This window comes from Boleophthalmus pectinirostris, unplaced genomic scaffold (genome assembly GCF_026225935.1).
Source record: "Boleophthalmus pectinirostris isolate CB_2022bp ecotype Guang Dong unplaced genomic scaffold, ASM2622593v1 HiC_scaffold_22, whole genome shotgun sequence".
In the NCBI taxonomy this organism is placed as follows: Eukaryota; Metazoa; Chordata; class Actinopteri; order Gobiiformes; family Gobiidae; genus Boleophthalmus; species Boleophthalmus pectinirostris.
This window is the reverse complement of record NW_026571190.1, coordinates 8,313,520-8,326,730: the sequence shown is the minus strand read 5'-3', so window position 1 is coordinate 8,326,730 and position 13,211 is coordinate 8,313,520. Positions and strand designations below refer to the sequence as shown.

The 13,211-nt window shown below is 41.5% G+C and overlaps 1 protein-coding gene across 1 annotated transcript in view; it reads left to right on the top strand.

Annotated features, from left to right (window-relative positions):
* LOC110158275 (glutamate receptor ionotropic, NMDA 2A-like) overlaps positions 1–13,211 on the top strand; it is a 457,669-nt gene that overhangs the window by 256,078 nt on the left and 188,380 nt on the right. Inside the window, 1 exon segment of the mRNA XM_055158022.1 lies at positions 1,326–1,531. Within this exon segment, the coding sequence (XP_055013997.1) occupies positions 1,326–1,531 (206 nt within the window).

Below are 13,211 nucleotides of genomic sequence, written 5' to 3'. Positions count from 1 at the left end.
GCATATTTAGGCTTCCCTCAAACAGAAAACATTCAGTTCCACCTTGTGATGTCGTGTGGTAATACAGGAAGTGCTCTACAGTGTTTTTAAACTCCAAACACCTTCACTAGAATCATTTGGATCATTTCAGTCCTGGAATTGCCAATCTCTACTGAACTAAAGGTACAATATTGTTAACTTAAAAACATATCACAAGGCGGAATAGAGCGTTTTGAGTTTTGGAGATTTAGGGTGCATTCACTAGGACTTTAGAACCGTGCCATGCTCCAACATGATTGCGTAGGATTCTATGGTACGATTCACACCTGCACAACCAAACCAAGACACGGCTCGATGACGTCATCACACGGTGCTGTTTGTTTACGTCGCGCAGTAACAGTATCACTTTAGCGGATAAAGAAGTCCAGCGGCAGAAATATCTATTAAATAGTGAAGCAGATATGTGTCCTCTTATGAGTGCACCCGTCGACAGGCTAATAATGCAGAATTACTCAAACATGTGTGAATGAAGCAAAACACAACCCCAGGTCTGTTTTGAATGAGGTAATAACATGGCTACAAGCTCACACAAATATTTTTTTTGTGTGCGTGTGTGTGTGTGTGTGTGTGTGTGTGCAAAGCATTGTCACTGCAAATGAAAAATTCATGTTTGGGTTATTTTCCCTAGTTTATAAGTTTTAAGTTTATAATTTTACATCCTGGTTTGAAATGGACAGTCAATGTGACATACAGACAATTACATAACTGTTACCTGGCAACCATAATAATGGAGAAAAAAAAAAGTACTACTACTACTACTATTACTAATACTATTACTAATACTACTACTATTAATACTAATAATAAACAAATAATAATAATAATAGACAAAAAAAAAAAAAAAACTGCGTACACTTTCTGTGGGTGGTATGTTACCTGTATGATTCCATGGAAAGTGGAATGCGGAATATTCTCCATAGAGAATGGATCTATTTTAGTGCATACTGTAGAAGATTATAGTAACCTTATGTCACCTTATGTCAAAAAATATAAAATATTTACATTATTTCACTTTTTATCTTTACTATATAATTTCCTATACCTTTTGGATTGTCTTCTGTATGTATGTATGTGGAAAGTATTAAGAAAAAAAAAAAAAGTGTGTCCAAACTTTTGTCTGCTCACATTAAGGACACATGTTTTTCAATGCAATGAAACCAACCAAAACAAAAAAGTTATTCTTGTGCATAAATTCTCTTCACTTTGTATGGAATTGTGTGTACAGTATTGATAACGTATATAGATTGGATTACAGACTTTACCCGATCTGTGTGCCCCCTGCGCAGGTCTTCCCTCTGGGCATGATCTCGGTGTCCTATGACGACTGGGAGTACCCCCTGGAGTCGCGGGTGAGGGACGGGGTGGGCATCATCTCCTCCGCTGCCACCTCCTTTCTCCGGGAGAAGGGAGACCTGCCAGAGGCCCAGAGCAGCTGTTACAGTACTGCATCAGATCGCAGCTCGGACAATCTGCCCCCCAGCGCCCTCCGCAGGTCAGTGTGATACCACAGCTGAACACAATCACAAAGATGTCATTCATGTTTTTGAACTACTTTTGAGATATTTTATCTTCTGTGTTTGGGAATTTATACATAATTTTTTTTATACACTATCATTACATGGAAAGATTCCAGCCTTTGGAATGCAGCTGTTCTGTTCACAACACCTTTGTTTTTGTTGGATTTGTAGAAAAAAAGAAAACAAATGGGCTGTGTCCGAATGTCCAACCTAGTCCCTAACCCCTCATTCACTACATAGGCCTGCACTCTTTAGGGCCCTCTATAGTGCACTCATTCACAGAGCGATTCAGACACACAGATCACTATGTTCAGGTCCCGTGACTCTGGCACCTAGGTGAAAAAAGTCCCCTAACCCTGATAAAACTTGATTTCTGTCATAAATAATGATCAGATCAGACTGACACACAAGTGTTTATGACAGGGGTCTCCAACCTTTTTCCTCCAGTGAACTACCTGTAGAAAATAAAAATGCCAGAGAGCTACTCATTTTAGCAGCCTCAAGAAACTGAGATGATCATAAGAAAGAGGACGAGCCTTTGGGTGCAGTTAGATGCCTATAAAACATAAACCATTGTCCATTTATTAGGGCACAAAGTTGGGCTTCAAAAGGACACATTTACAATAGTTATAGGAGTGTCATTAACCACACTTTGGTTATTCAGCACAATGGTGTAATTCAGAAATCCCTATGCGAGCTACTTGGAAGGGGAGGAGAGCTACTGGTGGCTCCTGAGGCTGGAGACCCCTGGTTTACGGACTAATAATAATCATAGAAGTTTTTGTCACGCTGGATTTCACGTAAACAGACTGGATTATTTTCTTTTTGTCTGAAATGTGGAAATTATTGATCTACCACCATAACACTTTATTTTATTCAGAATCACGGATCAACAGTTCCATAAACCAGAGCTTTTATCGGCTTTCTTCGGTTGGGTTGTGTCCAGTTAAACACCTGTCACAGAACGCCGTTGTTTTCCCGACTCTTCCAGTGAGGATGGATTAGATTACATTGGCTGCTCTAGTGACCACTGATGCCCACTTCTTTTCAGGGTACATTGTGGGAAATTTTGAACTTTGAACTACTTTTTCACCAACTGGACATTCGGAAACCCCTAAAAATTGCCTGATCCCTAGATAGAGCACGAAGTAGGGAATAGTGTGAACAATTCGGACTCAGTCGTGGATGTGCAGATGGCGCAAGGATTTTGACCGTTGGCTGCGAACAGCTGAAGTAGTTTAAATAAGGCTAGTCTTGAGAGCTGCTGACATTGTTGTTGGTCAGTTGTGTAGGTATTTGATTACAGACATTATCAAAACAAAACGGTGTGGAGTTTAAAGGGTCCATCTCATGCAAAATCAACTTTTCAGAGCGTTCTACCTTCTAAGAGTGATGTGTGGGCCTTGAATATGTTGCCAAAGTGTTTTTTAGATTGATTTGACGTTTTTTTAACAAATTGCAGTGTATTTCTGACACCCTCCCACGTGACAACAAACTAAAGCTGCTACAACGATGATGCGGCAGCTACACCTATGACTCGTTTGACGTAGCAGAAAGCGCTTCGCACCCACCCCGCTCCACCGCCTCCACCCCGCATCGGCTGACATTCCCACATGAACACCTAAACAAACGCGACAGCATAAGCTCATTGTTCTACACTGCAGTGGACACGATATAATAAGTTGATCTACTAATGTTTATTAATACTTTACCAATCAATAATGTTCAGATGATGTCGACACGGTGCTTGAGCTTCGTGCACCTCAAAGTCCTCGTCCGATTCCGGGTCCAACACATGCGGCTGAACGTGCTGTATCTCCGTGATGAATAAAAGTTTATTCCTACCACTATCAGGGTGCACGTCTGTCTCCCCCTCCCTCCCTGAGATGGGCGGAGGAAGGGCGGCTCACTCAGAGTCTACGTCACGTTTTGGAGGGCGGAGCCTGTGTTTTCTCAGGATGGGCGGGGGGATGAGCAGTAGTCGGACTTTCATAGTTCCTGGTCTGTGACTGTCTCCAAGAAATCAGTAAGATTTCATAACTATTGTGTAATGGATGTTCCAAAACCCAAATTGTGCTTGTTTATGTGCAGAAGATACAAGGTGAAAAGAGTTATTTTGCATGAGATGGGCCCTTTAAACAGCGCATTGTGCAGCGTTTCTGGTGGAGGGTCCGTTGAATGTTTTTCTTCGTGGTGATGGTAGTACTTTGTCTGGAATGTTTCACAGTATGGTAGTAAACCTTTGGTAAACCAGACTAAGATAAAGGTCAGTACTGCCGAACATTCAAGGCAGAGCAATGACCATACAATTTTCTCTATAACCACTCAATGACATCATGAGGTGGGATAGCATATTCTGAACGATTAAAGGCATTGTACCTGCATTTATGCTAAAAATAGACCAAGTATCTAGCCTGAATCATCAGCCGGTTTCACTTCGTGGAAACCTTTTGACCTCGCAGCATTAGGATTCGTTCGCTCGACAGTAGGCGGGTACTTTTTTATGTAACCAGTTGCTGCTATTTGGTAGTCACGTATGTAATGCGCTGCTAACGGGGCTAATTGGTATATTAAACTTTTCCTAAATCCCGTAGGAAGGACAATAATGTCTTTCCCCTTGAAACATTCTCTTTGTTTCGGCTTTAAATCCTCAACTCAGGAATCGTTGCCAACACTGAATGTATGGCTCTTTGCTGATTGGCTGGTGCCCGAACTCCCATTTCCGGGGTTCTTGCAAACCGTCCAGTGTATTCAGATTCCTGACCTAGGCACTTTAGAGAAATGAAATTGAGCAGAGGCACTAGATGGCGCCTGCCTTTTTACCAAGTATTGGCATCGACCATTAAAAAAACAAAAACGTATCAGTCCATCTTTAATTTAGGCATATTTTAGACTGTGTTTTGTCCCAGTATATCCTTATTTTCCCTCTCCTTCCATAAACCAGACTATAAAAGAAGTATTATCTGGTGCAAAGTGTGTGAAAATGGCTGCTTCTTGGCCTGTGCACCTGTGTAAGCGAGCGCACGGGAGCTAACCAGCGCTAAACCAGGATTAAAGACTGTTTTCCTGCTCATGTGCTCCTGTCACCTCCTCTCACCCTCCCCCCCCGTGCTGTTCTCTGTGGGGGGGCTGCGCACATATGTAGAGTGAGCGTGCACGTGAGAGCGCGCATGTGAGAGCGTGCACGTGCCGGTGTGTGGGGTCTCCTCTGAAGTCTCTGGCAGGAGATCTAACTGTAGAACATCACAAACATGACAGAGAAGCCGCGCAGAGTTAGATGAGTATGTTTACGTCTTGCTTAGCGGCACGTTGGCAAAGTTGACATTCCTCACTGCAAGAAGGCTCCTGGTTCTATTCCAAGACCTCGTGGACTTGGCACTTTGGGTGTCAAGGTTAAAAGCTCTCCCTGCGATCGGAAATTTGGAGTCTCCTCTCTTTGCTGTCTGTGCTAAGTCACAATCAGTGTGCATCCCAGAACTGTCGTGCAGGAGCATGGGTGACGTAGGCTTGTGGGTGGAGGTGAACCCTCCTTACTGCTAATCATAAGGAGGGTTTGAACAGGGCCCAGGGGAGATCACTAAATTACTCAAACATGAATGTATGACATATATTGCGTCATATCCTCTTTTTAAAGGTGCACAATGTAACCATGTTTCCTGATGAAGCAAGCAAGACAAGAAGATGATAAGGTTTCTTCTACACTGACAGCAGTTGGTGCGCACAAAATGTTCCATTTGAACCAGAAGCTCTTAGGCTACGTTCAGACTGCAGGGCTTAACGCTCAATTTTTTTTTTTTTTTTGTGAAATCCGATATTTTTGCGAAGTCGTTCACATTTCCAATTAAATGCGACTTGTATGTGATCTCCTGTGTGAACATAAAACAGCCCAAAAGTGTCCCACATGTGCACTGGAGACACGATGACGTCAACCGCAGCGAGCATGCTCTGTGTTTACGGAAGTTGTCCAAACATGGACGCGAGCACTTAGCATCTGGCGATTTTAAAGTTCCTCTTGTACCAAAGCCAGAACATGAACAACTTATTTGTTTTAAGGAGGAGACTGAGAAGGAGAAGGACGAGGTTTTTGGTCGTGGTGTTTTGTGGGGCAGCAGCAGCGACGTCCGTTGAAAGGAACGTGTGGATGTGGAGACGTAGCCAAGAGTGGTGAGTGGTGATGTGCTTCGCTTCAGTGACACAGAGTTCATTAACAATTTTCGCCTACTTCAGCGCAGAATAGTGACGTTTGTGTCTTGTTGATAACGTGTAGGTCGGATGAATGCACTTTGGCCGTTCAGTCTGAAGTCGCATGTCAAAAGATCAGATATGTATCGGTTTTAGGAGCACATATTCAAGTGTCCTGGGTCACATTTGAGAAAATTGGATCTGTGTCGTTCAGACTGTCATAAAAAGATCAGATACAGGTCACACAGGGGCCAAAAAATCGGGTTTGAACGTAGCCTTAGTTTCTGTGAAAGCATCAATCGCACTGTGATCTGCACTAAATCTAATGGATCCAGACCTCAAAAAAGAGGTGGTTTCGGTCCACTTGACTCCACACCAAATGCCAAACTCTGGTGTGGTTCCCCTGGTGAGAACGCAAACTCAGGTCCAAACCATAGACAGTAGGTCCAAAATTTCCAACATCCCAAATTAAGCAGAACACACTTGGTTACAGGGTGTGACGGGGCCGAGGTTGGGTCCAGAGGCCTGCCCTTCGGCTGTCAGTCCTTGGGTTTGCGAGTCTGTGGCCAGAGGGGCTCCCTGGGAAGGACACTGAGATTCCGAGAGGTCTGGCATGTGGGAGAGCGCCAACGTCCTCAAGCCAGAAGTCAATGCAGTCAAACCCTCTGTGCGCAGGACTCTTGGATATACATCAATCAGACTAATTTTGTTTGGTTTGGAGGTGTGAAAGGACCACATTGGAGTCTATAAGATACAGAAGAACAATTGTATTACCTGGTGTGGACCAAATAATCAAGCTAGTGTTTGTAGTGCACCTTTAAACATCATGAAATGGTATGGCTAAGGTGTTTTGAAGAAGTCTGAAGTGTTTAATCTTATCATCTCATGTTTAAACCTCATTTGGCACATTCCTCTTTCTGAGCCATATTAAAACTCATCCATTCACCTGTCCTGTCCAGACCCATTTTACTTATTTATAGTGATTCTTAGAGACAGTGATGAATTTTAATCTGTCCTCACGTGTGATGGATGACTAGAGTTCAGCTCTTTTAGTGTGAGCTTCAGCAGACCTGGGCAAGAGCAGCTGAAGATTCAGCTCTTACATCATGTAACGGAAATCGGCTCCTCAAAACAAGGAATCGATTCTAGGAGTAGGACTTGAGCTGTATGGCCTATTATTGTAGTTTAAACAATCAGAACTTTATTATATTACCACTTTTCTGTCCTTCTTAAAGCTTCCATCTGCAAGTTGTAACAGTATATGAGGTAGACATGTTCAAGTCTAGTGTAGCTTATACTGATCAAAATTTTTATTCTGGTTTATTCTTAATCACAAAAACATTAGGCATTATGGCATAGTTCACCAGAAAAACTTGGATGTGTCCTCTATCTGCAGGTTAATGTTCAGGCAACACATGTTCAGTCATAATTGTAATATTTTAAAAAAAAAAACTGTAAACATGCAGGCTACACAGTTTAAAAGTCCTATATTACGCAAAATCAAAACTGTTGAGCTTTTAGCCATGTTGTAATGTTGTTACGTCCTCATAAACACACCTGGAGTTATGTTTTGTTTCATTCACACATGTTTGAGTATCCTGTGTTATTAGTCTGTCTCCAAAGCTCTGTTCCACCTTGCAGTGTCATCAAGTGGTAGTTTTCACGTTAACAACTACATTTTACGTTTAGGTTAGTAAACATTTTCCATATTCCAAATTCCAAGTTTCCAATTTTCCATGACTGTGGCGAAGATGTATGGCTTTTAAAAACACGTCGGAGCACTTCCTGTGTTACCACATGACATCACAAGGTGGAACAGAGTGTTTTTCAGTTCGATGCACTCCGCCTAATTCAGGGTTATGCAGGGTCTGTGTGTTAAGTAAACATATTTGAATTAAACAAAACATAACTCCAGGCATGTCTGTGACTAGCAAATATTTTAACATAGGTCAAAAAAGCGTGTAATAGACCTTTTTCACAACAGCTGGTTTTCTATGGCAAAACGTCTGTGGAAATGTCTGACATATTTACCACCAGCTTCATAAATCTACCTGCCCCATCCCCAGATCTTCAACTAACAAGGTCCAGAAAAGATAAACATTCCAACATGAAGAATTTATCCACAACTATCACGGCTAGGGTGACCAGATTTTCAAAATAAAAAACTGGGACGTCCCTGGTTTGTGGTGGTTAGTAATAATACAATTGTGAAACGAGTGCGTAATTAAGGAAAATTGTTTTGCGCTCGGCATGTGAGTCAGTGTATGAATAATGGCCTTTATTTGTCCATTTCTTCACATGTACATGCAACTACAAAAGCATCAAAATTGGACTTGCCCCCCCGTCTGTACATAGAAGAAAGCTGCTTAAAAATGACAACAACACAGAAGAAAGAAGAAGAAAATGTGACTAAATGCGCAGTGTTTATTTCTATCTGCTACCTATCTCCTGGTCCCGTAGCAGTCCTGGTGGAATTACCGAAAAAAAAAAAAAAAAAGGGGGGATATAGCCCAAAATGTGAAAACAGGAAAATATCTTTGCGTAATCCATTTATTTCAACCAAGTAACTGTAAACCAATTAGCACTCACTTAAACAGTAACTGTAACCGAATACAATTATTCATAATTTGTACTCTGATTACATAACTCTGGCACATGTAATCTGTTACTCCCCAACACTGTCTATATGGGCCCTTTGAACCGACGCTTGGAGTCAATCACCCCTTTTATCACGTCCCACCCTTCTCACTCCTCGGTCTACCTTTACAAGTCCATTTAAATCCACAGTGTCTCTTAAAACGCGCTGGCCTGTAGAACCTCGCCCGTATATGAAAACTTATGGGGCCCCTTATTAGGAGCAGAGTGCGCCGCCACGACTGTGACGCTTATGTCTTCATCACGCCATCTCTCTCCGTTCCCAGAGCTGGCGTAGCGGCGCTGACAGCCCGATTCAACATGACTGAGTTCCTAATAGAAGGCTCCCCTCTCCCCCGACGGCGCTCGCTCGTACGTCTGGCTAACTTATTAGATTGGATTTGCATATTTGTCAAAACAACTGCAGCCAATTTGGGCGATAATAAAGTGACAGGGCAGCCGGGGGTAGAGCGCGGATGGAGGATTGGGTTGGGTTTGTGCTGTGGAAATGAGATATCTATTGGTTTATACAGGTGATCATTTTGATCATGATATAATATTTACTCATCACAAATACACGGTGTTGGGGAGTAACAGATTACATGTACCAGCGTTATGTAATCAGAGTACAAATTATGAGTAACTGTATTTGGTTACAGTTGCTGTTTCCACGAGTGGTAATTGGATTACAGTTACTTTGTTGAAATAAATGGATTACACAGTGGTATTTTCCTGTTTTCACATTTTGGACTAAACCAGGACTAAACAAGGATAAAACTAGGTCTAAACCAGGTCTAAACCAGGTCTAAACCAGGACTAAACAAGGATTAAACCAGGTCTAAACCAGGACTAAACCAGGTCTAAACCAGGTCTAAACCAGGTCTAAACCAGGACTAAACAAGGATTAAACCAGGTCTAAACCAGGTCTAAACCAGGACTAAACCAGGTCTAAACCAGGACTAAACCAGGACTAAACCAGGACTGAACCAGAAGTAAACACCAGGTCTAAACCAGGTCTAAATCAGGATTAAACCAGGTCTAAACCAGGACTAAACCAGGACTGGACCAGAAGTAAACACCAGGTCTAAACCAGGACTAAACCAGGACTAAACCAGGTTTAAACCAGGACTGGACCAGAAGTAAACACCAGGTCTAAACCAGGACTAAACCAGGACTAAACCAGGTTTAAACCAGGACTAAACCAGGTCTAAACCAGGACTAAACCAGGACTAAACCAGGACTAAACCAGGTCTAAACCAGGACTAAACCAGGACTAAACCAGGACTAAACCAGGTCTAAACCAGGACTAAACCAGGACTAAACCAGGTCTAAACCAGGACTAAACCAGGTCTAAACCAGGACTAAACCAGGTCTAAACCAGACTAAACCAGGTCTAAACCAGGACTAAACTAGGTCTAAACCAGGTCTAAACCAGGATTAAACCAGTTCTAAACCAGGTCTAAACCAGGTCTAAACCAGGTCTAAACCAGGACTTAAACCAGGACTAAACCACGACTAAACCAGGACTAAACCAGGCCTAAACAAAATGACACGTAACAGTAGGATGGACATAACTAAAGGCAGCAGTGATCTCATATAAAAATCATTTCTCTATCAATAATATTTTTAATCTGGTTAAGGAGAGGCTGCTCTTTTTCTTGTCTTTTATCACATAAAACATCTTCGTCTTTGCGTCTCTACAACAAACAAAAGTCTGTTCATGGAGACTTGGGCTCAACAAACAATTTGAAGAGAACAAACAAGAATTGTCAGGATGTGTTGCTACATTCATGTAGTTTTAAAAAGCATGACAATATCAGGTAATCCAAAGTATTCAGATTATGTTACTCGCTTTAAGTCATTTAATGGATTACGTTACAAACTACATTTTGAGGTATGTAATCTGTAATCTGTAGGGGAATACATTTTAAAAGTAACCCTCCCAACACTGCAAATACAGTCTATCACAATGTGGCTTTATATCTGTGTAATCTCAGTGGTCCAGGTCAGCCCCGTAGTGGTCCATGTGTGTACACTAGTCTATGTGCTCTTATATTTGTTCTTGTACAGCTCAAGATCGTTCTAAAACTATTCTAAAAATAAAGTGTTTTGGAATAAGAATTGTCTCTCCAGAAAAGCAGAGGGTTTACGCATAATTTAGGCTGTGTTTTGTCCCAGTATATTCTTGTTTTCCCTCTTCTTCCATAAACCAGACTATAAAAGCGCAAGTACAAAAAAATAAATAAATCTGAAAATAACTCTATTTAACTTAAGATGTGTTGTAGTACAAGCAACTTTAGGACTGAAACCGAGCTAAAGGCAAAAATAACTTATGATTTTTTATCGTAGGAATTGTCTAAAAAAGCGGAGGGTTTATACTACCTGTACAAAAAGACGGAGCTATCGAGGTGGGCATGGCTAGGAGGGCTAACATAGGACGGCTAAGCGGGGACGGGAGCATGTCTATGTCCCCACAGCTCCATAGTCCCTCATTTCTAAGGCTTTTTTCCCCAAAATTTATTCCTATGTTCTCATGCCCTACATTTCCTTTATCATCAACTTTTATCCCCATTTCTGCCAATTTGGTCGTCAATTACACCCAACCTATTATCCAGTAGCATCTACTTGATAACAGATGTAATGTAAATATAGGAACATCGGGCCTTGGGAACATATTGCTGAGCCTCTCCCAACACCACTGCTCCAACACAGGGTTGAGTGACGAACCATTATAATTCAACTCACCTCCATGAGTTAGTGCAGTTTAGACAAACCACACAATTATCCTTCTAGAATTCTTTAATGAACAGCACATGTTCAAACAGTCTAACTACGCAAAATGTTTCCCTATTTATTCAGTTCACGTAAGACTGGAAGGGCATCTAATACTTTTCAACCTTTTATCTTTTATGTGATAGGAACAGGCCATCTGTAACTGCTATGACCGCTGTCCTTTGTAAATAAGAAATATACATATATACACACACAATTAACTTGATTTGCAGGCCCGAGCCCGAAGCAAACCCGAAATGTCATATTTTATTTTTTGAAACAAATGATAATATAGATGTTTGACGATCATCACTTTTGCCAGTACAGCTGTTTAAATGCCTGCTCAGCGTCGAGGTGCCAGTCTTTTTGCTCTCGTATGAAAGCAAAGCGCCACATTGACGACATTCAGCGAAGCCAACGCAAGTTTCTGTAGCATTTTCAACAATCAATTTGAAGCTTTTCCACACCTCACTCTTACCGGTGCGTGTTTGTCTTTTCAGTTCTCCTGCCTTTAGTTTAACTTCTTGCTCCTCCATATTGGGGATACCAGGTCAAAATAGATGCAGACTTGCGGAGGGGAAGATTATTCAAATTAAGAGGGGGCGTTCACGTGCGCAGAGCTCTGGCTCTGCGGATCCTGTTTAGTAGTTAAATAGCAATTACATTACATTACTTCTCTGTTTTATCCATATTATTTATTTTATAACAAGTATTCCTTAGTTTAGTATCCACACATCGTTTTAGCATACATTTTATAAACATATATTTATTTGAAAAAAAGTCAGCGAGAGAGAAGCCCGACCCGACCCGAAGTAATGATTGACATTTTAGACCCAAATTTCGGGTAGGGCTTGGGCTTGGGCTCGGTCTTAAGATCTTACCTCTAACACACACACACACACACACACACACACACACACACACACACACACACATATATATATAGGGCTGACCCCATGAGGACGTCGAACATAGGACAGCTAACAGGACAGCTAAGTTGGGACTCCTAAACTGTAGTGGATAAATCCGAGTCAGTTCTCCCCACATCTGTAGTAAATGCTAACGTTAGCTGTCAGCGACTCAATTATGGCAGTTTGGCTATTACATGTTCAGAAAAAAACCTTCTGTCTACTGTCAAATGATGTGAAAGAAAGTCTAAATGTCACTACAAAGTTTTTAGAAGACACTCTCTAAACAGACACAACTTAACATATCAAAATGACCAAAGGACAATTGTCCCTCTAGCTGTGATGTAAATACAACTCAGGGTGCACTGAACTAGCCCAAGTTTGTGTTGTGGATCCTCAATTTGATTGGCCTTTCCATTGCACTTTCTCGAGGTGGAGGTCAGTTTTCCCCGAGTCTGGAGGCAAAAGAAGCAACGTGTCATTCCCCAATTTGAGCCAGAGCCGAATTTGAGTCTGTCATGCTAGTCGTTAGCTTGTCGTTAGCTTGAGTTTATTTTCATTATTTTACTCTCCAGAAACAGTTAACAATTATATGTGTCAGTTGAAACAATAGTTTGCCATTTAAGAAAAAAAAAAAACAGCTTTGAAGCAACTGTTTTAGCCTCATTTAAACTGCTTCACATCGCTCACTTTATCATCAGAGAGCCATTATGGAATGTACGCAGCTCTGTATGTACTTTTTGTCCTTCAGAAGCATAATTTGAAGTTTGGAATGTAGGCTATAATTAATCAAATTAAGCCCGTGGACACAGTTGCTTGATTACAAAATTTGTCTTTGCCCGAGATGAGTGAGTATTTGTCATAAAGCTCAGATTGTATTGTACGCTCATGATCAAACGCAGCCAATTAGAGAAGCCAGTCTGCAGCAGGCCCCTGTTGCCATAGTGACGGCTCATAAACTGTAGAGATAAATGACACCGACTTAGCTTTACCTTTTTATTGTGTGCTGATGTTTTCCTCAGATCATCCAGGAGTGTCCACAGTTATTATTTATCATAATCGCTGTCATCCGGAGGGGAAAAACGTATTATAATCAACTAAAAGAAGGAATTTATGGAAGGAAGGTAGAACTTTAAAAGTGCACTAGGTAACTTTTCAG